General features: G+C 42.1%; 1 protein-coding gene across 1 annotated transcript; it reads right to left on the bottom strand.

Moving 5' to 3' along the window:
* Positions 1–12,249: 12,249 nt before the first annotated feature.
* LOC124293005 (jerky protein homolog-like) lies at positions 12,250–13,890 on the bottom strand. The gene is made up of 2 exons (XM_046731899.1): positions 13,563–13,890; positions 12,250–13,427 (listed from the first exon to the last, which is right to left on the bottom strand). Exons 1-2 carry the CDS (start codon positions 13,888–13,890, stop codon positions 12,250–12,252), a joined length of 1,506 nt encoding a protein of 501 aa, XP_046587855.1.
* Positions 13,891–26,725: the final 12,835 nt, after the last annotated feature.

The raw sequence follows: 26,725 nt of genomic DNA, 5'->3' as shown, positions 1-26,725 counted from the left end.
GCACCGTTGCTCGAGCTTTTGTTCGAGAATTCGTCTGTCGTTACGGAGCTCCTCTTGAATTACACACAGATCAGGGTCGAAATTTTGAGTCGAATTTGATGAAGGAGTTCCTTCAAATTTTAGAGATTAGAAAAACTCGTACCACCGCTTTGCATCCGCAGTCTAATGGAATGGTAGAAAGATTGAATAGGACGCTTCTTCGTTATCTTTCTTCTTTCGTTGATCAGGATCAGAAAGATTGGGATGAGTGGATTCCCTTATTTCTTTTATCGTATCGCTCTGCAATTCACGACACTACCGGTTTTTCTCCAGCTATGATGTTGACAGGTCGGGATCTTCGACTTCCGTCAGATTTAGAAAAGGGTGTCAATCCTTCCGTGGCTTCGTCCCAGGTGTATTTTAATTCCGTTTTCCGTCAAAAATTGGACGAGGTTCATGAATTCGCTAGGGAAAGAATTCGTATGGTCTCCGATAAGACTAAGGATCGTTATTATATATTAGAGCTAGAAATTTAAAATTTGAGAAGGGAGATTCCGTTTGGTTATTTCAACCTCGTCGGCAACAAGGGCGTTGTCCCAAACTCCAAAGTAATTGGGAAGGTCCTTATTTTATTGTTGACCGGATTAACGACGTTGTTTTTAGAATTAGACGTTCCCCTCGTTCGAAATCTGAAGTCGTTCATCTGGATCGCTTAGCTCCTTATCAGTCAAGAGCATCGTTTCAGTAGCTCTCTGAAGGTTAGAAAGTTCGTTGACAGGTTAAGGTTAGTTCGATGTTGTTCGATTCGGGAAATTTTGATTCATCGATTTCTTTGGCTTGAAGAGTGTTTTGGTTCTGCGCTTGAATGAAGTAGTGAGCGTTTGGTCGATTCTCTTTTATTTTTCTAACCCATATGTCAGTTTCTTTGAGTTTTATAGATTTTTCCCGACGAATCTGCCGTCTTTGGCTGTTCCCGATGTTACCTCTAGCTGTACTGTTTGTCCGGTCTTAGCCTGGGTTCTCCAGATATTCAGATAAGATCGTTCCTTTTCTTTTGAATACATATTCAATTTATTTTATTTGTGTATTCTCCCAAATTCACTTAGTGAATTTGAATTGTTTTACCACCACTCACATTTGTCCTCCAAACTCTAGGGTGTGCTGTTTTTTGAAGAAGTCTTGGATTCAGTCACCCATTCCTTTTTCCTGTTTGCTGTGCCGGTTCTCGGAGGGAATCAGCCTTTACGTTGTCTAGGACTCAGAGTTTTCCCAATTATGGTTTCCCGCCTCGTCGTACTCATCTGTGTTTGATTCACCGGACTATTTGCCCTGAAGAGGAATGAATTTTCTTTTCGACGACGATCCGGATGATTTTGATGTCTTCAAATTCATGAAGAACTCACTAACTCACCCTTAACACTTACCTTTATAAAACAAGGCACACAAATTTTGAATTCAATTGAACGCTCAACTATCTGCTCAAGGTTTTCTGTGGTTTACCTTGACACTGTGGGCAAATGCCAGATAGTAAAAAGGGAGTCTTTTAATTTTTAGAGCCACAGCTCTAACTCACCTTCGAGCACTGACTGCTAGATCACATTTTTTGTAATTGTTTATCTTTTCCGAGTCGGGTCGACTCTTTTTCTCGAGGGGGAGTAATGTTACAAAGGGTGAAATCACCCGTTTTGTCCCCTTTTAAATGATCTAGTAGTCATCATAGATAAAAGACGTTTATAAACCTCTTATGTCTTTAAAAAGAATAAGGTTGCTGCGTCAACCGACATTATTGTAAAAACAGTCAGTCTCTAGACTTTAAAAAGAGAGCTTGTATCCAAATACATCTATTTTCTTTCTAAAATATTCCTTGTTCGTGTGACTTCTTTGGCTCGGCGTTCGCTTAAATCGCACAGAGAACTCTTTGATTCTCTTAGACCTTTCTTAATTTCTCCCGTTGTTACAATATATATATTGTGACGTGGATTTTTCTGCACCTCGGTCACTCGGAGAAAATGACCGAGAACTTACCGCGTGCACAATAATTTGGCGTCCACGATGTCCCCTGGACCTGCAATAAGACCGCGAAATTTGTTGGGCGCCTGGCGTGGTCAACACGCCTCGAAATCGGTAATACGATATACCGCGACCATATGCTCGGTAGCTCAGTGCCGCGGAGAGGGGAGGGGTAATTTTTGGGTAGAGATAAATGCAACACAAGTAAGCCAACGCGTGATGTGGCCAAATCACTATAAAATTCCAATGATATATTTCTCGTCAGCGATATTAAAAAAAAAAGTAAAAATAAAAATAATAATAATACGACTGCGCAAGTCGTCCTTCGCGATTCCAAATACAATTTTAAATTCAATCCAAAAGAAATAAGAAAGGGAGAAACAAACCAAATAATAAAAAAAGTGAATAAATCTAGGAGACCTCTACGGCCTACGTGCGCTAGTCGCCGTCTTAATAATACCCTAACTCGCAAAAACCAAAAACAAAATCGGACTCGATGCGTTGCCCGCGATCGGCCTCGACTACGACGCTACTCGTCACTTAATTATACACCGCTAAACAAAAACGTGATCTAGATCATACTCGACGCGCTAATCGCAATCGTGATTGAATCTAGCTAATATCCTATTTCTACGGGCGCTAGTCGCCACCTTACTGATGCACAAGCATTCGTAAACTAAATCAAAAAGACGTGACTCGACGCGCTAATCGCGACCAAATTAATCACTCTAGGCAGCTTTTCTGATCGTGCGAGTGTATAGCGTATTATGACGCATCCGAGCTCCAGTCGTAGTCCCTATTTCCCCAAAGTCCACCACCCTTTTTACGTACGCAGACTCGACGAGACCCTGTGCAGCGGAATTTGGCCGCACTCAATCTCACTCCGAAATTGTTCCCCACTCGAAACCGTGACTCTACGCGAGACTTTACAGGGATCAACTTGACTCTACGCGTTATCGCGAAAACTCAGGCTACGGTCATCATCAAGGAGATCGGCAAACAGATTTCGAGCGCTACTCTAACTCCAAGATTACGTGGGCTGACCGTTTATCAGTGTGCCAATTTAACTTGCGCTCGAAATATGCCCGCAAAGAATTACAAGCGCTTACCGCTCCGCAGCCACCCGAGGAATTCCCCGACTCCAGTTTCTGCCATTTCACGCGATTTTCCTTTTCTTTTCCTTAACTCTTTCTCGATACTTTTACCACCCACTATGTAACGGCGCCAGGACTCAAGTGACGAGTCCTGCAAATCGGAGCCGCAATTCGAACATGCCCCGAACATAGGCGCCATCCATAGTCAAAATTTTCCCGATCGAATTGGGGTTCTCGTTACGCAATTCTTACAATCTAGCGTATCGCTATCGTTGAATTCCGCTGTCGCGGGGTGTTGATTGGCTGGCCCGTCTCGGGTACCCCGTAGCTTGGCAGTGGCGTGGTGATGACTTCGCGAGGGTACCTGTCGTCAGTTGGGCGACGGAGGGGGGGGCTACGGCTCGCCGGCCACCAACGGGAATCTCGTCCGCCTTGGATTCCCTCGCGGCAGAGTTCTCCGTTGACGCTCTCTCCGTATCCTTGTGCGAGGCCCTCCTTTTGTCGCGATCCGCCGCGATTGCCATCCAGTAACGTCGTTCGGATTTGCTGCCGATCCCCTGTCTGAAGCCGCATTTACTCGCCACCCAAAAAAAAATAAACAAAAATCCTGAAAAGTCTTATTCGCTAAACCGGCGATGGTCCCCTCTTAGAGTCTCGGATGCGTGACTGTTGTCCTGGCGCTCTTTTTCGAAATGAGCCGCGGTCTGCTCCGCGTGCTCCCTAAGTCTATGGTCCGTCTAGAGTTCGGGGAGCCGTGTGGAACGCGCAGTAAAAAATGCCACGTTACAATATATATTGTTACAAAGGGTGAAATCACCCGTTTTACCCCCTTTTAATGATCTACTAGTCATCATAGATAAAAGACGTTTATAAACCTCTTATGTCTTTAAAAAGAATAAGGTTGCTGCGTCAACCAACATTATTGTACAAACAGTCTTGTTTCAGACTTAAAACCAGAAACACGTATCCTGTAATTAAAGCTTTTTCTCAAAATTTTATTTACGCCTTTGATTTTGGCTTGATAATCAAACTCATGAATCCATATTTATTTTCGTAACGTCCAAGAACGTTACAATATATTCAGCAGTATTTGATGGGAGAAAAATTTTGTCTTACCAACTCTTGACCGGATGGTTTGTGCACATACAGTTTTGGAGTTCATGACTCGTTATAGCGAACAAGTGTGAGCCTGCACACACCCAACCATATTAGCGTGGGACATGTGTTGGGAAAAATCGGTCAACGAAAAGCAGGTAGCGAGCAGTGTTTGGTGTGAGAAAAATCTTGTCTCGTCAACTTTTCATTGGATGGTTTGTGCACAAATAGTTTTGGGGTTTATGACTCTTTATAGCGAACAAGTCCGAGCCTGCACACCCTCAAACCATATTAGCGTGGGGCATGTGATGGGAAAAAAATCAGTCATCAAAAAAGCAGGTAGCGATCTCTTCAGAAAATTTTCCCAGCTCATACTGTTGCCATGCTACATTTTTGCCTGCACATCACGTGGTGTACACCTCCTTTCGTACAAATTCGAACAGCGGTTTTGAAATTTCTCTAGCATTTTGAAAAATCCCTTGTGCAGAAACAAGCGTTTAGCAAAGTGAGTTTTGAAAAACAGGTGTTCATTTGAAAAACCCAAAGACTTCATCGAGTTTCTACTTTTGTGAGTACTTCATAGAATGTACATTAGGGTGGGCCAAAAAAAATGAGTATTTTTTTTTCACTTTATACTCTGAAAATCGGTTGCTAGATACCTCTGAAGAATTCTCACCAAATATGAGCTCTTAATTTTGATAACAAGGTCCTCCGCTTTACAATTTTGCATTTTTTCCTGAGTATTGGAAACAAAAATTCATATCTCTTTGACAACTGTTCGTTAAAGAATATCTCTCCTCATATTCTTGTAGAAAATCGAATGCTCTACAAAAAAGGTCTCTTACAATTTTTTCGTAAACCTTACCGTTTAAAAGATATCAAAGCTTCAAGTTCGATTATTTTAAGAGAAATTTCTGTTTTGCTCATGAATTTTTTAACTCGCTTACAAAAAATTCTGTTGAATTACACAACTCATAGTTTTGTAGGAAATTAACTGCTCTACAAAAATGGTGTCCTATGATTTATCGATTAAGTTAAGCGTTTAAAAGATATTCATCGTCAAACTTCAATGCATACTAATTTTAACAGTTTTTGATGAATGATTCGAAAAATTTCAATATAATTTATAAGTTTCATGAAAATTTATTCCAATGTGAGTTCCTAAGGAAAGAGAAATGTTTTAAACTATTTTTCTTTTATTTTTTTAGTTCTATATAATATAATATATATAATATATATTTTTTAATTTTTAATTTTTAATGTATATTTTTATACTATTTTTCTCTTTTCTCAGGAACTGACATTGGAATAAATTTTCATGAAACTTGTAAATTAAATTGAAATTTTTCGAATTATTCATCAAAAACTGTTAAAATTAGTATGCATTGAAGATTGACGATGAATATCTTTTAAACGCTTAACTTAATCGACAAATCATAGGACACCATTTTTGTAGAGCAGTTAATTTCCTACAAAACTATGAGTTGTGCAATTCATCAAAATTTTTTGTAAGCGAGTTAAAAAATTCATAAGCAAAACAGAAATTTCTCTTAAAATAATCAAACTTGAAGCTTTGATATCTTTTAAACGGTAAGGTTTACGAAAAAACTGTAAGAGACCTTTTTTGTAGAGCGTTCGATTTCCTACAAGAATATCAGGAGAGATATTTTTTAACGAACAGTTGTCAAAGAGATATGAATTTTTGTTTTTAATACTCAGGAAAAAATGCAAAATTGTAAAGCGGAGGACCTTGTTATCAAAATTAAGAGCTCATATTTGGTGAGAATTCTTCAGAGGTATCTAGCAACCGATTTTCAGAGTATAAAGTAAAAAAAAAAATACTAATTTTTTTTGGCCGACCCTAACGTACATATATATTGAAACGTTTCGAGTTTGCACGCTGTCGCCAATGGCACGTACAGTTTATTCGCGGGCTTTGTTTCGCCAAAACTTCACACGCTATGTGTGACATTTAGCGCATACTCGAATGATATATTTATTTTGAGAATTTCCTGTCTCTTGGATAGAGCTGCAGGATTCGGTCTCTGGACTCGGAAGGAAGGTGGAGAAGGATAACTTGTTAATTGTGTGATTAACTCCTGGAAAAGCCTGAAAAGTTTGACCACTTCAACTTAGTTTTTCGAGATAGCCTCAGAATTTGTTTTCTCACCCTCATGTGCAAAGGCATGGGTGGAATAGACCCATCATCATAGGCCGTGTAAACAGTTGAGGGTCAAACTTGATCTGTGAGTGTAAAGCACGCACAGATAGATCGCTCTGAGATGTTGACTCGTGATGCGAAATATTTATTTCCGGAAAGGAAATATTGCAATGATACGTCAATGTTTTGTTCCCGTGAGGCAAGATAAGAGACAGGATGAAAGGTTGTTCAGCGCCTGAGCGTCGTTTTGTGCCGGCGTCATTGCGATCTCCGTGCGAGCCGCGCTCGAACGATTCGTCTCCGCAGGGATGCCAAATCTCGCGTAGATGAGGAGGCGAGCGCGCATCACGCATTTTTTAAAACAGTCGAGTTACGTCGTCCGTCTAGTGACGATCGTGAGTGACGCCGTGCGTTCTCTCGTACCACAACCAAAAGACGAGAGGCCCAAATATACTCTCGTATACGTTCGCTCTACGGAGTAAGGTAGATGAGTACGGCCCGAGTGTCTCTCATTCTACGTAGATGAGTACGGCCCGAGTGTCTCTCATTCTACACGGGACCGAGTGCCCATACACGCATACCAAGGGTCTTGCACCCTTTCATCATACAACGAGCCCGAGCGCTCTTGGTGTACTACCAACACCAATCATACTCTCATACACGTTCGCTCCTCGGAGTAAGGAAAACGCAAATCATACGAAATTCTATCGAATCGAATAAAACAAAAATCGCAATACGAAACGCACTCGAGATCGCGGTGGCACGAGCCAAACGGGCTGTAATCGGCATATACACATTCATATACACAATCGACACATACTTTTATACGTTTACAAATACACGTTCATACTTCGTGGGTTTTTATGCCGCAAGGCTTTTCCCACAAGAGCCAATAAACATTCATAATTCGATGGCTCAAACGCGAGAGTTTTTATTCAAGAAAACCTCAACCTCTATCCTTCACCCTAATAAAAAGGGTTCAATTCAAAACTACGAGGCAACTTCGCCTATGAAGAAGCTTCGACTATACAAAGGTTGTGAACTTATTCTTCTGGTAATCTCTAAGAGATTTTCGATAATTGAGGAAGGGATAGTTCTTCCTTATTTACTTTGATATTAATGAAGTTTGCCTGCGGCAAGACTGACTATTAATTGCGTGATAGCATGTTGGTCAGAGGGACGGTATTTGATTATTCTGGATCGTTGACTAGTCGGTTGTGTGATTGATAATGATTCGTTTAGTGGGAACTAAGACAGAATATTGTTTGTGTGCTAGCATGGTAGTCGGAAGGACTAAGATGATAGTTCGGTTTACCTATGGGTGGACTCAATATTATTTATGCGATAGCCTGGTCGTAAGAGGGACGGTATTCGATAATGAGGAATCGTCGCTGACAGTTGATTTTGATATTATAATTATTCGTTTAGATAGTGCTGAAACAGAATATTACGTGTGTGATAGCATAGTAGTCATAAGGACTTTGATAGTAATTCAGTTTGCGTATGGCAAGACTGAATATTACTGGCGTGGTAGTTAAAGGGGATTCTACGCAAACGTACCTTCACCTGTATTAAGACATTAAGTCGCAATGATCGTGACTCTCTACGGGTTCAGGTGTCCTACCTATGGGTCGGGGGATTGTGAGACGATCACCGTATCTGAGCTATGAGGTCAGACGCAAGGGCTGTTCTTCACTCAGACACGGCTCCCTAGTACCTAAGGAGTTTTTTTTATTGAAAACAAATAAAAATTATTAGTACGCTGAATGCCCTCCTTTGATGGGAAGTGGTGTTGAGGATTCCTTGGACGGGTACTCCACGTCTCCTGATCGTGGGTCCTTGGTGTCCGGCTCCTCGTGGATGTGGGAAGTATTGGTCTTCTCGTAGAAGTCTTCGAAGATCTATTCTGGCGGTTGCTCAATAGGTGATAGATAGCTAGATCCGCATTTGCGCTCATCTTATATACTCTTACTGTCTAGTTACGCCGTTTTCGGGGATAGAGATTGGTCGCGTCCCCTGAAGAAGGGGTACGGTAAATCGTGCGATTTGATTGGATTCCCGGTATGTGGCGGGGTTATCGAGTGGACAGTGAGATTTGGGCTTGGGTTTACCAAGCAAAATATTAGGGGGCACGCGCCGAACCCTAGGTGTCGGTACGCAAGCCAGGCGTCATATATTATGCTTAAACTCGTGAACATCTACATCATAATCACCATCATCATTACTATCACTATCGTCAATATGGTCGATAATCGGTTCATGGTCGATAACCAGCGTGTCAGCGTCGCTATCAACCACATCCTGATCATCCCCCTGCTCATAATCCGCCCCTCTACACACCCGTTTGTATGTTGGCGATCGTGGCGGTGAAGGGGGTGGGGAGTCCGATGGTCATCTTTTCCAACCGTTCATATTTTTTTCAATATGATTCTGAAATTTTTCCCCAAATTTTTATGGATGTGGTGATAGGGAATACAGAAAAGTTAAAACAAATCGAAAAACGATGTTAAATACTGATCAAATGTGATTAGTACGTGCGTGTGTGTGTGTGTGGGCCGTGGGCCGAGAGGGGTTGATGGAAGCGCTAGGGGGAGCTAGAGGGGAGCACCGCCATGTTTGAGTTAGAACCGGCGTATATACACCACTATCGTAGTACCGTCTACTTTCACACGCTAATGTCACGAATATTCAGAGCTTAACAAAAGAGCACCGCCAGGTCTCCATGGCGATGCGGTTGTTTCCACTCCAAGTCATATTGTTTAAACTAACCCCATAAGGATTGAAAATAATAAAACCGACATATTTCCATAAATGAAGGGAAAGGGAATAGTAAACAGAACGAAAAAACGTTCCAAGGGTGAGATGTAATCATCTTAAACGAGACTCTACATATGATTACGATCGAACTTCACAACAGGTAAGTTCGTTTGATCGTTTAATTATATTACGAGGCTCGTTTTCGAGATTACATCGTAGATGTTCAGAGATAACTTACCTCATTATTTTTCAAATAGCCTAAGGCAACAAAAAACACAACTTGTATCAAGACCAACGGTCCCTCAAGGATCAATAGAACAACGGTTTTTATCCGTGTTCCTCACACCTAACAAAATGCAATTAGTATCATTTCAACCAATAACCGATTAAAAGTATGCAAACATAGTCGCTGCAAACTGTTTTCCGCCCGACTTAACCAGCCGATTATAATATTTTGCGAATACCTGCGAGTCCTTAAACCACCCCGCGGTATTTCTTATTGCGCTGATGTCTAAACCTTTTGCTGAAGCGGCCGACGTAGACGCGTGTGTTGTACTGTGTGCCATAAATGCGGGACCTATGCCAGTCTTCGCCAACACTGATCGGATCCAACGACTTATTGTTTGTATGCTCGCCGATTTGAAGGGCCTTCTTGATGTGATTAACACATTATTGCAATCGCCTTTAAGCGGTTTCGTTACTTACAAACATTTTTTCAACGTGCTCGCTATGCATAGTCTGGGCTGTTCACGAAAGTACAGCAATAACAAAAGCGGCTGAAAAGCCCCGGGACGTGAAGTTTTTATGATGTCCGAGATCTTTATCTCGAAGCCCTGTGCGGAGTAAAAAATACTATCGAGTCTCATGAGCGAGAAGGCTTGCACTCGATGAGCCGTACCTAAGGCTAGCAGCATAATTAATCTCTCCGATAACTGTTGAATGTTGAATGATTTCAAGTGGGTATAAGTTCGCAATGAACGTAAGTATCATGCCGACATCCCACGTTTCGTCGTATCGAGGTTTCATCGGTGTAAGCTGAAAAATACCCTTAAAAAATCTACTCATGATCCGATCGTTAGTCACGTCGTTCGCTGATATCAACGAAATTGCCGATCGCGTCGAGTTTAATGTGCCATAGGAAGCTCCTAAACCATATCTTCTCTGCAGAAATTCAAGAATCCGGTTCGAGCTCGCTTCGTAAATGTCTATTTCCGTCTCGTGACAGAAATTCACCCATAGTCCAATAGGTCCCGCGTACTGCTTCCACGTACTCTCGGCGAGTGAAGCCAGCAACGTCTCGATCACTGGGCCCGAGAATTTCTTGCGCCGGTAAGATTCGCAGATAATTTCCCGGCAATCAACCCCATGCAGTAACTTCTGTAATGGATGTTGGAGAGACCTACAAGGAGACAATAGAAGCCATTTAGCGGGAGAGAATATTATGGGTTTCCCTACTAGAAGGTCCATAAATATAGGGAACCATGATTGCGAAGGCCAATTTGGCACTACCGCAATACCACAGGCGCAATCTGCTATAACCTTTTGAAGAAACCTGAACACCAATGCAAACGATGGAAGTGCATAAAACTAATCGGATTTCCAGTTGATCATGAGCGCATCAATAGCTAAGGCATCAGGATCTCTGTGCGACGAACATAAGCTTGACATTTCTCGTTAATCCTGGATGCGAACAAATCCAAATTTGGTATACCGAACTCCAATATTATTTTTTCGTATGCCCAACTCGACAGTTCCCATTCGGTATCTGTATTTCTTATCCTCGACTCCGTATCCGCCTCGATGTTTTCGCTGGACGCTATATAGGACGCGAAAATCCATATCCTCCTACATTCACACCATTGCCAAATCTCTTTGGCTATCCCGTGAAGTGCGGCATATTGTACGCCTCCCATTCGATTAACATAGGCAATAGCCGTCGTGTTATCGATTCGTAATAAGATTTCACAATCATATGAATCGCTTGCAAAAAATTTGAAAGCCATCAAGACGGCGATATGTTCGAGCTGATTAATGTGCAACCCTCTCTCCGTGTCACTCCAAAACCCGTGTATACCTTCGATATCACAATACGCGCCCCAGCCCGTTTTTGACGCGTCTGAGTAAACCTCTTTGACAGCTTTGAAAGCTTTATATCAGTCCAAATGACGTCGTAATATTTTGCTTTCACCAATCGAATTCGATTTGCAATTCTGCGGATACTCCGAGCCGTGCATCGTAATTCCGCCCGCTGATTAACAGGCCAAAAAACTTTTCTCGTTCGAATCTCTTGGTGTAAAGTCATCCATCCTAAATTGCGCGACAACAGTCGACTAACTTCACGATAAAGTGAGCGAATTCCCGAATCGTACAAAATTTGCGATGACTAAAGTCGTCGATCAAAGTTACCATCTTCTTTCTTTTTACTTCTGGAAGCTCTAATCTCATTCTGAAACGAAGAAATTGCAATTCTTCTTGAAAGTCAAACTACTTTTTTGATAATTCGCTATAAGCCCCAGGGATTGCAGTTCTCTAAGAGTGACTTCTGCGTTTTTGCAACACACGTTCAAATTCGAACCGATGCAGAGGATGTCGTCTAAGTAAACCATCGAGATGAATCCTTTTCCTCTCAAATAATTTACTACCGGTTTTTAGATTTTCGTAAAAATATATAGCGCCGTGCATAGACCGAACGGGAAGCATCCAAACTCGTAAATTATATCCCCGAAAACTAATCTTGAATATTTTCGATTTCCAGGTGCATAGGTACCATAAAATACGCATCTTGTAAGTCTATGTTACACATAAAGGCTCGTGAAATTAGTTTCGTCGCAGTTCTGATGTCCTCCACTTGAAATGTTTCGTGACTATAAAACTACAGTAGAGCGTCGATTATCCGAACTAATTGGGACCGGGAACCATTCGGATAATCGAAAATTCGGATAACCGAACAGTGTGAAAAAAACGCTGATTCGTTCAATGTATAAACATACGTATGTATTTAAAACAGATGAACTATCTTCTTATTATATACATAGTACATTTTGTTAACATTTATAACGGTTACGTAATAGAATATAGTGTACAAAATATATGTATTGAAAAACAAGTGTCTATACTAATTTTATAAGTGGTAGGTGTATGTACATACTTGGTTTACTTCTTTGGAAAAAAGTTCATGATTTTCCTCTGTTTTACAACGGAAGCTCGCTTCTTTGCAGCCAAATCCCGCAATCGTTTCAGGAGAAGAAGTTGCGTTTGACAACATTCAGGTTGTTTTTCGTACCACTCCATCGCCGTTTCCAAAACCCCGAAGGCCTCACCGTGAGAGGGCTGCTTTGACGCTTCCACACTTTCGTCGCTGTGTTTGTCATCAGAATCACTATCTTCGTCGTGGAGAACTGAAGATACGATTTGATCGTCGGTTAAAATTTGATAGCCGGGATCGTTCGCGTCATCTTTCAGCCAATTTTCGGCGTCATCGTTGTCACATTCCGTGAATCCAGGGATGGCGTGGAAGATTTCAACGAATTCATTTATGCCACCTTGCTCGCAATTAGAAATATCTTCTTGAATCTCGGCCTGCGTTTCTTCTGAGGGTGGCCACAGTTTGTTCCAAGCGTTCTTCAGATTTCTTTCTGTTAGCGATGCCCACGCATCAGCTATCATGTAGCAACAATGTTTCAAATTTATGGTTTTCGCGAATTGAACAATACTGTCTTCGGTGTTTTCTTCTGCCATAAACAGTCTCCTAAGAACTTCTTTTCTATACAATCTCTTCATTTTCTCTATCACACCCTGATCCATAGGCTGGATAAGAGATGTTACGTTCGGTGGAAGGAATCTGACTTCGAAGTCTGGATCGAGACTGTTCAATACCTCAGCGGATGGATGAGAAGGCGCGTTATCTAGGAGCAGCAACACTCTACCAGTTTTATGTTGAGCCTTGCGCCATTCTTTAACGTTCTTCATAAAATCGTTTGTGTACCAATCGCAAAACAATCTTGAGTCCATCCAAGCACTATTCTGGGCTTTATAGATCACAGGCAAGCCAGTCACATTTTTGAAGCACCGCGGTTTCTTCGCCTTTCCGATAAATAATAACGGTAATCTATGAGTGCCGGCTGCATTAGCACATGTCATAGCCGTTATTCGTTCTTTGGACACCTTGAATCCGGGTGCTGCAGTTTCACGCCTAGATGCGAGAGATTTGGTGGGCAAAGACTTCCAATTTAACCCAGTCTCATCTGCATTGTACACATCATCTCTAGAATATCCTTCCTCTTCTACGATGGTAGCGAAGTTCTGTTTAAACTTCTCAGCAGCCTCCGAATCTGCCGATAACGTTTCCCCTTGAACCTAAAGTTCTCGTATTCCATGGCAAGTCTTGAAGTTTTTCAGAAATCCAGAGCTGGCTTTAAAATCAGACGATCCGCCGATTCTATTGTTCAAGTCAAGAGCTTTCTCACACAAGATTGGACCGGAAATTGGTTGTCCTAAACTTCGCCTCTGCGTGAACCACTCGGATAAAGCCTTGTCGAGAACTGGATTCTGCGCGGATTTTAAAGCTTTTCGTTTCTGGGCCCCATGTTCACCGTCTGACGTTGACACAAATGACAAAATTTTATCCTTATTCTTTTTAATGTCCGTGATTGTTGCATTTCCCACATTGTACGCGAGAGCTAGAGATGCACCGGTCTCTCCTTTATCTAGCTTAGAAAGAATCTCTCGTTTTTGTTCCAAGGTAAGAACGTGTCGTTTACGCTTAGAAGTTAAAGGACTAGACGTAGAACTCATTATGAACGTGAGATAGGAATCACATACAATCAGATTCAATATCGGGGCTCGCTCTTTCACAGCTCTGCAGAAAAGTACATAAAGACTGACACTGGAAAACTAAATGCGCGCGAGCTCCTGTCAAGCGGGCGGAGGGGAGGTACGCCGTGCAAGTCTGAGCTCGCGACCAGGTAGAACCCGCGATACGGTCCTAACAGTTGCACGACTCGGCCATAAAACATCTGGTCGCCAAATGCAAACTGCACATGCACGTCTACGCGGACCTAACGGTCAACCTCGGTCAGGTTTTCCGTATACCTACCAACAAACCTAATCATTACCCCCACAAATCTTTCGGATAATTGACGTTTCGGATAAACCAAATCACCATTCGGATAATTGACGTTTCGGATAACTGACGTTCGGATAATCGACGCTCTACTGTATTGAGCTTTTCCAAGTTTAACACAAATCTCATTTTACCGTCTGATTTTGGTACTAAAAATTATGACGTAATGAATTGTCCCGGACATGGCAAACAGGGCCTGACTGCGCCCAGTTCCAACAGCTTGGTGATCGTAAGTTTCATATGCTCGCGATCAATCGAAGAATTAAATTCTGGCTGAAGAGGTGGAATAGTTTGATATACCGACTGGTCAAATTCAGTTCTATACCATCACACACAATTCAAAATGAATTGATCCTGCGTGATCTTTTTCCATTGAGGAAGAAACTCTCGCAGCCGCGCAGATGCTTTATTTACCTCTAAGGTCTCTCCTGAGAGCCTCGGTACGAGTTCTTCTTGCGACTCTAACTCCAAGCGCGTTGTTGATCTCGTTGTTGATACGACTGATTCGATTTCAAAACAAAAAGTGATCGTAAAATTCGCCCCTTTTTGCTAAGTGTGTAGCAAGAACGGGAAAGGTCGTACAGAGGTCTCCGTGGGCTTAAATTAATCGTCATCGAAAATGTAGGTGAGCATATTTCGTTTTTTTCGATTTTGCGCGACTTACCCCTATTTTTGGGGTGAAGTATGTCAGAACTTTGCATTTTTGAGCTACCACGAAGCAAACTCAAATCACTATTATTACTCTAATGATTATACAGCTGACTTTAAAAAATGGATCATTTGACTTTCTGTATTCATATGGAGATGATTTGAACTATTTTTATTTCAGAACTACCCTTTCCAGGGGGTGAAAACCACCCCCAGTACGAGAAACATCAAAAATGGTCGACATAATCTCGGGAAAAATTGGCGGAATTCCACATGGCAAGAGTAGTACTGGGGGTGGTTTTCACCCCCTGGGAAGGGTAGTTCTGAAATAAAATGGTTCAAATCATCTCCATATGAATACAGAAAGTCAAATGATCCATTTTTTGAAGTCAGGTGTATAATACTCAGGGTAATAATAGTGATTTGAGTTTGCTTCGTGGTAGCTCAAAAATGCAAAGTTCTGACATACTTCACCCCAAAAAAATGGGTAAGTCGCGCAAAATCGAAAAAAACGAAATATGCTCACCTACATTTTCGATGACAATTAATTTAAGCCCACGGAGACCTCTGTACGACCTTCCCCGTTCTTGCTACACACTACGCAAAAAGGAGCGAAAAGGGGGGGTTTTTGCAGTTACTCTTTGACAATCCTCCTCGATCCTCTCTGATTCGCCTCCGCGCGAGATCCCTCTCGATTCGAGTTGGCCGGCGGGCCTGTCGAGTTTCCCGAATTTGAGTTACGAAGACACCTTCGGGACCGATGGCTGAGACTTCAACTCCAAGCCAACCTTTTCAATTGATTTTGCCGTTTTTATTTTTCCCGATGAATCCTCGCCGAATAAAAATGCGTCTGGCTTAGTTTCGTCCAGAATTTCCTTAACCCTCTTGTCGAAAGATGGTGTAATACACAATCTCCGTGTAAACTTGTCCAGACGAAAAGCATGCGCCAGCAGTCTACCGGCATTGGCAAGACACTCCAATAACTGGTACTCATCGATGCCGTCTTCCTTGGTGCTCAACAGCAAGGAAATTCCAGTGCCTAATGCGGCCATAGCTGAACCGCGAATATTTTGCGCATTTTTCAAGTACTTGTCTCGTTTCGTGGCAGATTCAAAGAGCGACGACGCTACCTCTGCGCTTAATGATGGCGCTTCCAAACGACAGTTGCCTGTCCGAGCATACTTTGCCAACAACTCTTCTTGATCTTCTTTTTTGAGTCTCTCGGCCATCCATTTTTCCCAATTTTGTGCCAAAGTTGGGTTGAGCTGTAATTCTGTTGTGCCAGATTTTTCATCGACACTCAGAATACGCAGCATCTCCTCATCGAAAGCCTGTACTGGGTCCTCCGCAGGCTGGCCCGCTGTTGTGTCTGTGGGCTCACTCGCAGCATCCACTAGAGATTGTCCTTCGATGTCTCGAGATTGATCATCCTCTACGATGGGCTAAATATTTTCTATATTCTCACCGTTTGCTGGTGACAAGCCTGTAAACACATTAACCTGCGATAAAACCGTCTCTCTATCTTCGTACGGCTAATGCCATCGAGTCATGTGTTCCATTACATTGGACAAACTACAGGAGTAGTTAGAATGCAAGAGTTTTAACCCACGCAGTGAGTTAGAACTCTTGTGTCCTGATTCCTACCTTACCGACAGTCGGTATGTTACCACCACGATGGTAAACTTTACCCGCGATATTGGTGCCGACTGTTAACATAGATGGCGCCACCTGTATCTTATCGACAGACAGTCTGACAGTTAAATTTTTTGCTAGTCAGATGGGCAGCCATTTTGATTATTGCTTAGTCAGATGAGCAACCATTTAAATTTTTCCCTCCGTCAAATGCTGCCCACTATCTGCTTTTTCATTGACCGATTTTTTTCCCCATCACATGTCCCCACGTTGATTAGGGTTGGGGTGTGCAGGTTTTTGATTTTTCCCCATCAAATGCCCCACGTTGATTAGGGTTGTGGTGTGCAGGTTTTTGATTTTTGCTTGATCAGATGTGCAGCCATTTTGATTTTTCCCTCGTCAAACGCTGCCCATTACCTGCTTTATCGTTGACCGATTTTTTGCCCATCACATGCCCCACGTTCGTTGGGGTCTGCAGGCTCAGACTTGTTCACCATAAAAATTTTTTATTCTTTGATGGCAGGATGGGTAAAGGGTGGGCCCAATCGTCTCTGACGTCATTTGTCCCTCCGAGATGCCCCATGCTGATTGGGGATGGGGTGTGCAGGTTCAGACCTGTTCGCCATAAAAAATTTTTCTCTTCTTTGATGGTAAGGGTGGTACAAAGCTTGGACTCCTTACCACCTTCCCCACCACCACACCCCAAATTCTTGTGATCTATCGACATATATTAACTCCACACATCCGAAGACTCGTCAGTCTTACACAATACGTGCTAGTAAAAAGTTTTGCTTGTATCAACATTAAAGTCATGGCCGCCGAAACATACTCCAATCTCGTCAAGATCACGGAGAATGCGCACAATTTGTTGGGCGAGCTACATTCTGAGCAGGAAAATGACGATACCTTGAAGAACTGGATTGACGTTGGAACGGAAAATCTCCAATTGCTGCGTGATGTTTCCATGCGTCCGAGAACGAGCATAGGTGCAAAACAGCAAATTCAACATGCAATCACACTCATATAATCTTTGGTGGCAAAGATTCAGCAACAGCTGCGACAGCGAAAGCAGCAGCGGCAGCAGCAGCACGCTGTGGTGACGGGTGGAAATATCGGTACTCCTGCGGGTATACAATGGGACGATGTGGATAGTGCTTTTACCAGCCGAATCCGAACGGGGGTTGTCACCAACCTCGGTCATAAGAATTTGAAAGCCTTTCTGGACGATGTGCAGCGCGTCGTCACCGAGAATTTGAAGCTGGTACTGCGCAAGGAGGTAAAAGTGAAGGTCAACCTCATGTTATCGTGCAAATTCGAAAATACCAAGCACGAACAGATCTCCACCGAAGTTGAGAGCTTCAATACATCCAACGTGGCGATTCTTCTCCCATCGAGCTGTATAAATGGCTGATTTACACGTGCACGGGGTGATCTGCTATTGAAGGTGGAAGATTTCGAATAACGCGATTCCGGCTGGAGTATGATTGAGATCCTCAACATCGCTGTAAACATTAACCGCTATCAGCCTCTCGCCGTGGGGCTTTCAACGTTCATCGAGCTGCGCAAGGATATTCAACGGAAGAGAGCGGTGGTGAATGTGAAAAACGATGACAAAAGGTGCCTTCTCTGTTCCGTCACATCAGCCCTCAACCCAGTCAACACCCACACCGATAGGACTTGCCATTATCGTCGGTATATTTCCGAATTGGACTGTACAGGTATCAAATTCCCTGCTACTCTACATGATGTGGAAAAGCTTGAGATATTGAATAATTTGCGCATTAATGTCTATGGGGTAGAGTCTGAAACCTTTTCACATGATGTAAAATCGAATAAAAGCGCCATCGTGCCAATTTATTTGAGTGATCATTTGAGTACCGCGAACATTGACACGATTCACCTTTTAATGGTTGAGAGTAATCCGGAAGACGATATGACTGGCGAGTTTGCACCGAGATTTCACTTTGCTTGGATTAAAGATTTTTCACGATTGGTGAGCAAACAATTGTCTGATTACAATGGTCAGCTATATTTAAGTGACAGATGCTTGTATCACTTTACCGTGAAACACGCCTACGACAATCATCGCCAAGATTGCATTATGTTGAATAAAGTGCGCATGGAATTTCCTCAGTCTAAAGATTTAACATTTTCAAATTTTCGAAACAAAGGTACCGCCCCGTTTGTCGTATACGCCGATCTCGAATGTATATTAGAGTCTGTACCAGTTAATGAATTCCAGAATCACGTCTCAAACCGTGAAACACATGAAATTCAAAAGCATATCCCGCACAGTGTAGCATACTACGTACATTGTTCGTACGACGATACTTCATCAGAGTTCCACGGTAGACGCGGTGTCGATTGTATAGAATCGTTCGTCCGACGACTCAAGGATTTATCGATTCAAGTAGAGTCACACATCAAAAACATAATTCCGATGAAGTCTCTTACCCAAGTGCAACGCGATCGTCACATGCGCGCATAGAATTGTTATATTTGCGAAAAACCGTTCACCCCTGAGGAGGAAAAGTGTTACGATCACTGTCACTTCATGGGTAAATATCGTGGTCCTGCTGATAACCGGTGTAATTTGAATTTCAGAGAGACGCATACAATTCCAATAGTTTTTCACAATTGAACCGGTTACGATTCTCATTTTTTAATAAAATCTCTCGCCTCAACTTTTAAAGGCGAGACTGATCTGCTACCTATGAATAAGGAGCAATATATGTATAACTATCACGAAGTGGATCGAAGGGTCGATGATGAGCTTCAGATTTATCGATTCCTTTCGTTTTGTGGCCAGCAGCATCAATAAACTCTCGTTACATTTGGCCGATGCCAATAAACATATAACGCGTAAATTCTACAATAATCCGACTCATTTCAGTTTGTTGACTCGCAAAGGCGTTTTTCCCTATGAATCCGTCGATTGTTGGGAGAAGCTCGATGAAACTCAGCTACCTGCAAAGAAGGATTTCTACTCTCAACTCACCAATTCGAATATTTCAGACGCTGATTACGAGCACGCGAAAACTGTTTGGGATGAATTTAATTTAGAAACATTAGGTGCGTAGTCGGATTTATACTTGAAGACGGATATTCTTTTGCTCGCAGATATTTTCGAAAATTTCCGCGCTAGCTGCTTCAAAACATACGATTTAGATCCGTTGCATTACTACACAGCGCCGGGGCTTGCTGTTAACGCGATGCTCAAGCATACTAGAGTAAATTTACAACTTTTAGACAACCCTGAAATGGAGTTATTTATTGAAAGAAGCATTCAAGGTGGCGTAGCGCGGTACTCTAACCGCCATGTTTAGGCCAATAATAGATTCATGGGTTAAGATTTTGATCCAAACAAAGCGGAGTCATACCTCATGTGTTTTGATGTGAATAATCTGTACGGTGCAGTTATGAGCGTACATTTACCAATCGGCTCGTTCAAGTGGAAGTATGAGCATGTTGATATAACAAACCATCCGGACGATTCACCGATTGGTTACTCTCTGGAGGTGGATTTAGAATATTCTATAGAGCTTCACGAGGATTATAAAGATTTACCTCTTCGTCCTGAGCATTTCACTCATCCAGATAGTAAAATCGCCAAACTCGCGACCACCCTTCACCCCAAAACAAAGTATATTGCACTATAGAAATTTGAAACGGTGTTCGAGTTTAGGATTAAAATTAACGAAAGTGCATAGAATTTTGAAGTTTGCACAATCTCCATGGCTCGAGCCTTACATCACTCTCCACACCTATATGCGGAAACAGTCTAGGAACGAATTTGAGAAAAAAATTTATAAACTCATAAATAACGCGGTGTTCAGCAAGACTATGGAGAATGTACGAAATCGCAAAGATGTCAAATTGGTCACAAAATGGGAGGGAAGAGGTGGTGCGACAACGCTTATTGCCAGGCCAAACTTTCGTAGCTGTACCGTATTTGACGATGATGTAGTTATTACAGAATTGGATCGTGTCAAAAATCGCTTCGATAAACCTATTTACGTAGGTGCATCAATTCTCGATCTATCAAAAATCATTCTTTATGATTTTCACTACAATTATATTAAAACCAACTTTTCAAACAAACATGCTAAATTGATGTACACCGACACAGGCAGCCTTATTTATCAATTTAACGTATCGAACATCTACGATATCATCAAACGTGATGTGGATGCAATATTTGATACCTCTGACTATCCGCCCGACAATGTGTATGGTCTTCCTCTTAAAAATAAGAAACGACTGGGGTTAATGAAGGATGAAAATAACGGTAAAATCATGACCGAGTTTGTGTGGCTGCGAGCAAAGCTGCACACATTTACTACGAGGGGTGAGGATAGGGAAAAATATGGCAACGGCGTAAAAGTGAGTAAGCGTGCCAAGGGTGTCAAAATTCAACGATAAATAGCATCACATTTGATGATTATAAGAACAGTCTGATGGCTCACCAAGAGTTGACCCTTCCACAGTGTTCAATACGCACCAAAAAACACAAAGTAAGCACGATCATATAAAAAAAATTGGCTCTGAGTTGGCAAGATGACAAGCGGCGATTGATACTTGGACAGACCAAAACTGTACCTTGGGGGTTTGCCGCAACCCCCCAATAGCTATAGAATAGAACAGTTTTAAATATCTGCGTTTGACGCCTCGGAAGATCCACAATCAGGTGAAAACGTTTCACCATCAATACGATATTGAATGAAACTAAAGTTTCAAAAAATGAATTCATATACTTTACAATTATTTATTTATTATTATTATCGTTATTGTTGTTGTTGTTGTTGTTGTTGTTGTTGTTGTTGTTGTTGTTGTTGTTATCCTCGTTGTCGTCGTCGTCGTCGACGTCGTCGTCGTCATCCTCGTCCTCGTCATTATCATCATCATTATTATCATTAGTCTTATTATTATTAATGATATGTGACACATGTATGCATAAGGGAAGAGAATGTGGAGATATTTTGTATAATTGAATATTTCATTGTCATTTTGAAAATACATACAAATTATATTACATGTCTGCTTTATTTATTCAACAATTGTGTAAACTATCGAATCCCAACCATTTCACATAGAGCTGATTCCCTGGTTTGCGTGATATTTTCTCCACAAGGTAGCCATCTGGGTATTTTACTTTGCTGAGCTCCTTCTCGTAGAAGCCTCCTTGGATGGGATGATCCTGATAATCGGTAAGTTTGTAGGTGAGTAGATTGGTATTTTTCACCTGACTCACGGTGAATATTTCAGTCGGCCAATTGGGTGTATAGCATTTTTCGAAAACATTTTTGTACTTGCTGATTCGAACTCGATCACCAACTTCCGATTGCTCCGCTTGATTTGCCAAGGCTTGTAAACCCTTCAATATAGCTGTTTTTCATTGTCCGCGTTGACATCCACCGGTCTCAGCCGAATCGTGTGATGCTTGGTGTTGTAGGATTTCATCAAATCGCTCAAAATATTAATCCACTTATACCATCCTTAGAGGGAAAACCGCTTCCGCATTTTATTTTTCAACGTTCGGTTAAAACGTTCGAATATCGAAGCTTTCAAGTTGCTGAATGTCGAATACATGTTGATATTGTGTTGCTTCATGAGAGCCTTGAATTCACGGTTGTAAAATTATATGCCCTGATTGACGTGTAGATTTTTAGGTATGCGGTTCGGTATCAGTACCGATTTCATGGCAACAGTCACATCTTTCCCACTCTTGGACTTTATCGCCACCGCCCACGCATACTTGAAAAATATGTCGATGATTGTAAGCAGGTATTTGTATCCCTTGTTGTGTGAACTGTATGCGGTCATATCGACGAGATCAGCTTGCCAGGTCTCATCCAGTCCACGTACATCTACGAATCGGCGCGGATAGTTGCGTCGAGCCGGTCTGTGAATTTCAGCCGCTATTACCGCCTTTATTGTTCCTAACTCTTCACCTTCCAATTTTTTGAACTGTCGACCAACCGCTTTTAATCTTCAATCGATACTTATTCCCTGCTGGCTTGTTCCAGCGTCGGTGTTGCTTGAATCCCAATATGTTTGATGCGACTCAGCGCGTTATCCATGATTTTGCCGTTTATGCGTAGTTGTTTCAACTCCTCGTTGTGATTATATATGAATCTCTCAAAATTTGATTGAAAAGTATCCATAATATCCACAGCCATAGACCGTAAAGCAGTATTGAGAGCTTTTAAGGAAACAGCATCGGTGGGGTGCTGCGGATCAGCTATGTTACACAATCGTTTACCATCCAGATCGTACTGATTGTCAGGAGTGATTTTGAATCCAACACCATGGTACACGAACGAGTTTTTTATCGCCACGTTCCGAATGATGTCCGAATATATCTATGCTCATCGTTAGACAGTCACTGAACGAATGACGATTTTATGCTGATCTGCTGCTAATGAACGATTCCGGCTTTCCGTAACTCTTCAATAATGGCCACTATTTCGTTGGTAAGACTGGTATGACCTGCAGCCCGTGATGCCATAAGCAGCTGGAGACGATCTACAATTCCATTCGGATCATCCCAGTGGATGTAATCTAAATCTTACTCCTCCTTTCGCGCAATATTACAGTCAGGTAAGCCTTTACCTGTTTTTTTTTTTTGCGAGATAACGTGTTGTGCAATGAAATTTCTATACTTTGCGCTTTTTGAATCGTCTCAAAGGCTTCCATCGGCTTGATAACGTTTTCGATGCGCATTTCTCGTCGTTACAATTTTTATGTTATTACTAGAGGCTTCGCCCCTGCGCGCTTCGCGCGCCAACACCGCCTCGACGTTACGTCCCTCACTATTTCTTTATACATTTTTTTGCGTGTCAGAAACAGATACCTATCAAGATATTTGTCAAAGACCGATCCGATTTGGGGTGGATGAATTTGTTCTCCGCGATACATGATTGAACAAATCTTAAAAATGTCCGCAGCTGCAGCTAATTCCGCTTCTCCCCCGTAAATTCCATTTTTATTCAAATGTGATTTGTAATCACCAGGTGACCTAATCACGGCACCGTTTGTCTCATTACCTGTAATAAGACCTGCAAATGTAGACCAAATATCAACTTTATTTGAAACGATACTCAGTCTCACCTCTGCGTGTCGATCTTCAGTGTTGTATACACAATAAAGCGCGAAAAATACAATTCCCGTCGGGAATCATCTTGATAATTTGCATGTTTATTTTTTGCGTGTCAGAAACAGATACCTATAAAGATATTTCTCAAAGACTGTCATACACAGCCGATGACAGCTGTCAAAGGAAGCTTTGTTTGCTAGATGCTTTTTGTTTTGTTCTCGGCATCTCACCCCACCGCCAACTTCGTTGTATACTATTGTTATTATAGGCTTCAGGCTTCTTTGGCTTCAGGCTTCTCTTTCACTTGTTCGAAACTTTTTTATTAGATAGAGAAATAGAGAGATTCTTGTCGGCATCATTTACAATCGATGCATCGGGTGATTTTTTGAACAATAATTCAAGTAATCCTGGTGTTCTCTCATAACTTTTATCTCCTACGTTGATCTGATCATCAGAGAAATTGATTGGCATATAACCAATTATCATACCGTTTGTAAAATTTCGAACACCGTATGTGGTATCCCAATCCCTCTTTTTGCTTGTGCTGAACATTTTCAAATATCGCGCCATGGAATCCGTTGTTTTCTTCACCGGCGTACTTGTAGCAGAATTTTCACCAAACTTCAGTGTTTTATCATTAGCATCCATGAAATTCTCCTCGTCCATATCCTCATCCTCCTCATCGTCATCCCTGGTACTCTCGTCTTCTTTTTCTTCTTCTTTTTTCATCGTAACATCCGGGTTTTAATTTCTTGTTTAATATGCTGCTGCCTCTGCAGCTTTGAGGTATCCACCAATTCTTGAAACGGCGTTACTAGTGGTTTGAACATCTTTTCCATAACCTGCTCGATTGTGTCTTTGTCTAACTTGATCATTTTGTGCTTCCGACATATGACATCGCTAGCTTCAGATATGTCACTCAATGTATCGCTATGCTTTCGAATCTTGGAGCTCTCCATGCTGCCGGCTCCATTGTTGCAATGAAATTGTACAAATTTATGTTAGTTTATGCTTATAAAGCAGTCGAACCCCTTCCTATACCTCCCTCCGTTGATTTCGCTATGCTTGTCAATCACGGTGAAACTGTAATTACCATCATTCCAGCATGCCGAGCACAATTCTTTGAATTGCTGATACGTCATGTCTGTGTTCACATGATCGTTGTATATATGTCTCAGATTCATTTCATCTTGCTGAAATAGCAAGATAAGTTTGTATTGTCACGCACTAGATGTTTTGGAATGCGCGCATTCGTTTGAATTAGGTGGGAGCTATTGACATCGCGATGCCTCCCCATGCTGAAGTATGCTCTGATATTATCTTGCTTTTCACAGGCTACATCGTCGAAAATCGTAAGAGAGTTGAGGCGAGCATCTTCCGGTTTTACAACCTCATCGTTCTCACGAAACGGGAAATAACCCACACCCCGCACGGGTTCTAGTAACTTTTGTAAAAATTGATACTTTGGCTTGATGAGAGATTTCGAGTAGACGTAGACATTTTCGAATCGCAACCCATTGCTGTGGGTGATGAGTGACAGAAGAGCATTAGTTTTACCACAATTCGATGGCCTGCAAAAAATTGCTCTCACGTATGTGGCAACAATTTTCCATGTGGTTTTTCTATCTTCCTCTTTCCACGCCGAACCATTTTATCGAAATTCGCGATAGGTAGTTTATCGGGTTGATCTTCAAATCTCATGATGCTTCGTTAGCATGACAACGAGAACTAAGATGACGGTATATAAATTCTTCTTTTTATAGAAGTTTCGTTAGTTGCTGCCCGACTATGAGGACGTGCACACGGAAGAAGCGCGGCAGTGGTTTGTTAAATACATTATCAATCATCCCCCGGTTAAATTGCACGTGCCGGGGTATAAGTACTGCAGACCCGGAACGAAATTAATTAAGAGGTTGGCTCATGGTAATCCAGGTATTAACCCTTCGGACGCTGCGTGTAAAGACCACGACATTGCATACGCAAAGAATCGTGATATCGCAGCGAGAAATTTTGCTGAAAAAGTGCTCGCTGGGAAGGCGTGGAATCGCGTCTCAGCCAAGGACGCTAGTGTGGGTGAAAAGGCGGTAGCCTGGGGAGTCACCAACGCCATGAAAGCTAAATCCAAACTCGGAATGGGCTTCGCTGCGAAGCGGTCAAAACTTAGAATGGCTGCGAAGAAGAAGAAAAAACTTGGAGCTAGTGCGCAGAAGAAGAAACTTGGAGCGGGCGCGCAGAAAAAGAAATCCAGAACTGGTGTAAAGACTAAACAGCGGAAGAGGGCAATAAATCTTAAATCTATCATTAACGCCGCAAAGGCATTAATGCGACCGGGTTATAAATCTGTTGTGTCAGCGTTGGCGGATGCTCGTGCAGCCGCGTGTGGGACTGGGACGAATGTTCGTATGCCTCGTATTATACCTGTGCCTGATAAAATTGGCGGTATCCTACCGTTTCTCATTCTAATTCTCGCCGGTCTAAGCGCTACTGGGGCTCTAGCGGGTGGTGTTGCGGGTAATGCTACAGCCGTCAACGAAGCTAGTGTCAACAAACATCGGTTGAACGAAACCAAACGGCATAATACAACAATGGAGGCGATTGCGTTAGGCAAGGGATTATACCTGCGACCGTACTGCAGCGGAATAGGCCTGTACTTACGTCCAGCATGTTGTCTGTGTAGGTTTTACATAAAGTGCACAAGGGTTATCAACGCTAAATATGTCTTTATTAATAACTAACTCTTTCAATCAAAAAAGTAGCTTCAACTCACAAACAGGTAATGTGATAACGGCGGAGTCCGTTCGCCGATTACAGAGCAACTGTGCTTGCTCTCCCCGTCATTTGGGCCGTTGCGCGCCCCTACTACCTTGTATCCTAACTCAACCCCAACACTTCCCCTTGTAATAAACAAAGTATTCGTAACTTAATTTCCTCTTGCAGGGTAGCGTAAAGGCAGCGTTAAGGCATCCCTATTTCTAAGTCTTCTAGGACTATGTGGGAAATTTACATTTATCACTTTTGGCTTCTTTCTCCTAGTCTATTTGACACAAATCTGTTCATTTGGCTCAATATAGTAATCCGAGTCCTCTTCTAAATTCAAACCTGGCATTCTAGCCTTTTCGCCTGCTTTGGTT

Source organism: Neodiprion lecontei, chromosome 2 (genome assembly GCF_021901455.1).
Source record: "Neodiprion lecontei isolate iyNeoLeco1 chromosome 2, iyNeoLeco1.1, whole genome shotgun sequence".
In the NCBI taxonomy this organism is placed as follows: domain Eukaryota; kingdom Metazoa; phylum Arthropoda; class Insecta; order Hymenoptera; family Diprionidae; genus Neodiprion; species Neodiprion lecontei.
The sequence above is the reverse complement of the archived record's forward strand: the minus strand, read 5'-3'. Positions and strand labels throughout refer to the sequence as shown.

Bases quoted from the DNA above. Each gene is read 5' to 3' on its own strand.
- LOC124293005 (XM_046731899.1), bottom strand. From the start codon at position 13,890: ATGAGTTCTACGTCTAGTCCTTTAACTTCTAAGCGTAAACGACACGTT. The intron at 13,428-13,562 runs GTGAGAAAGCTC...CGTTATCGGCAG, and splicing joins AATTTCCGGTCCAATCTTGT to ATTCGGAGGCTGCTGAGAAG.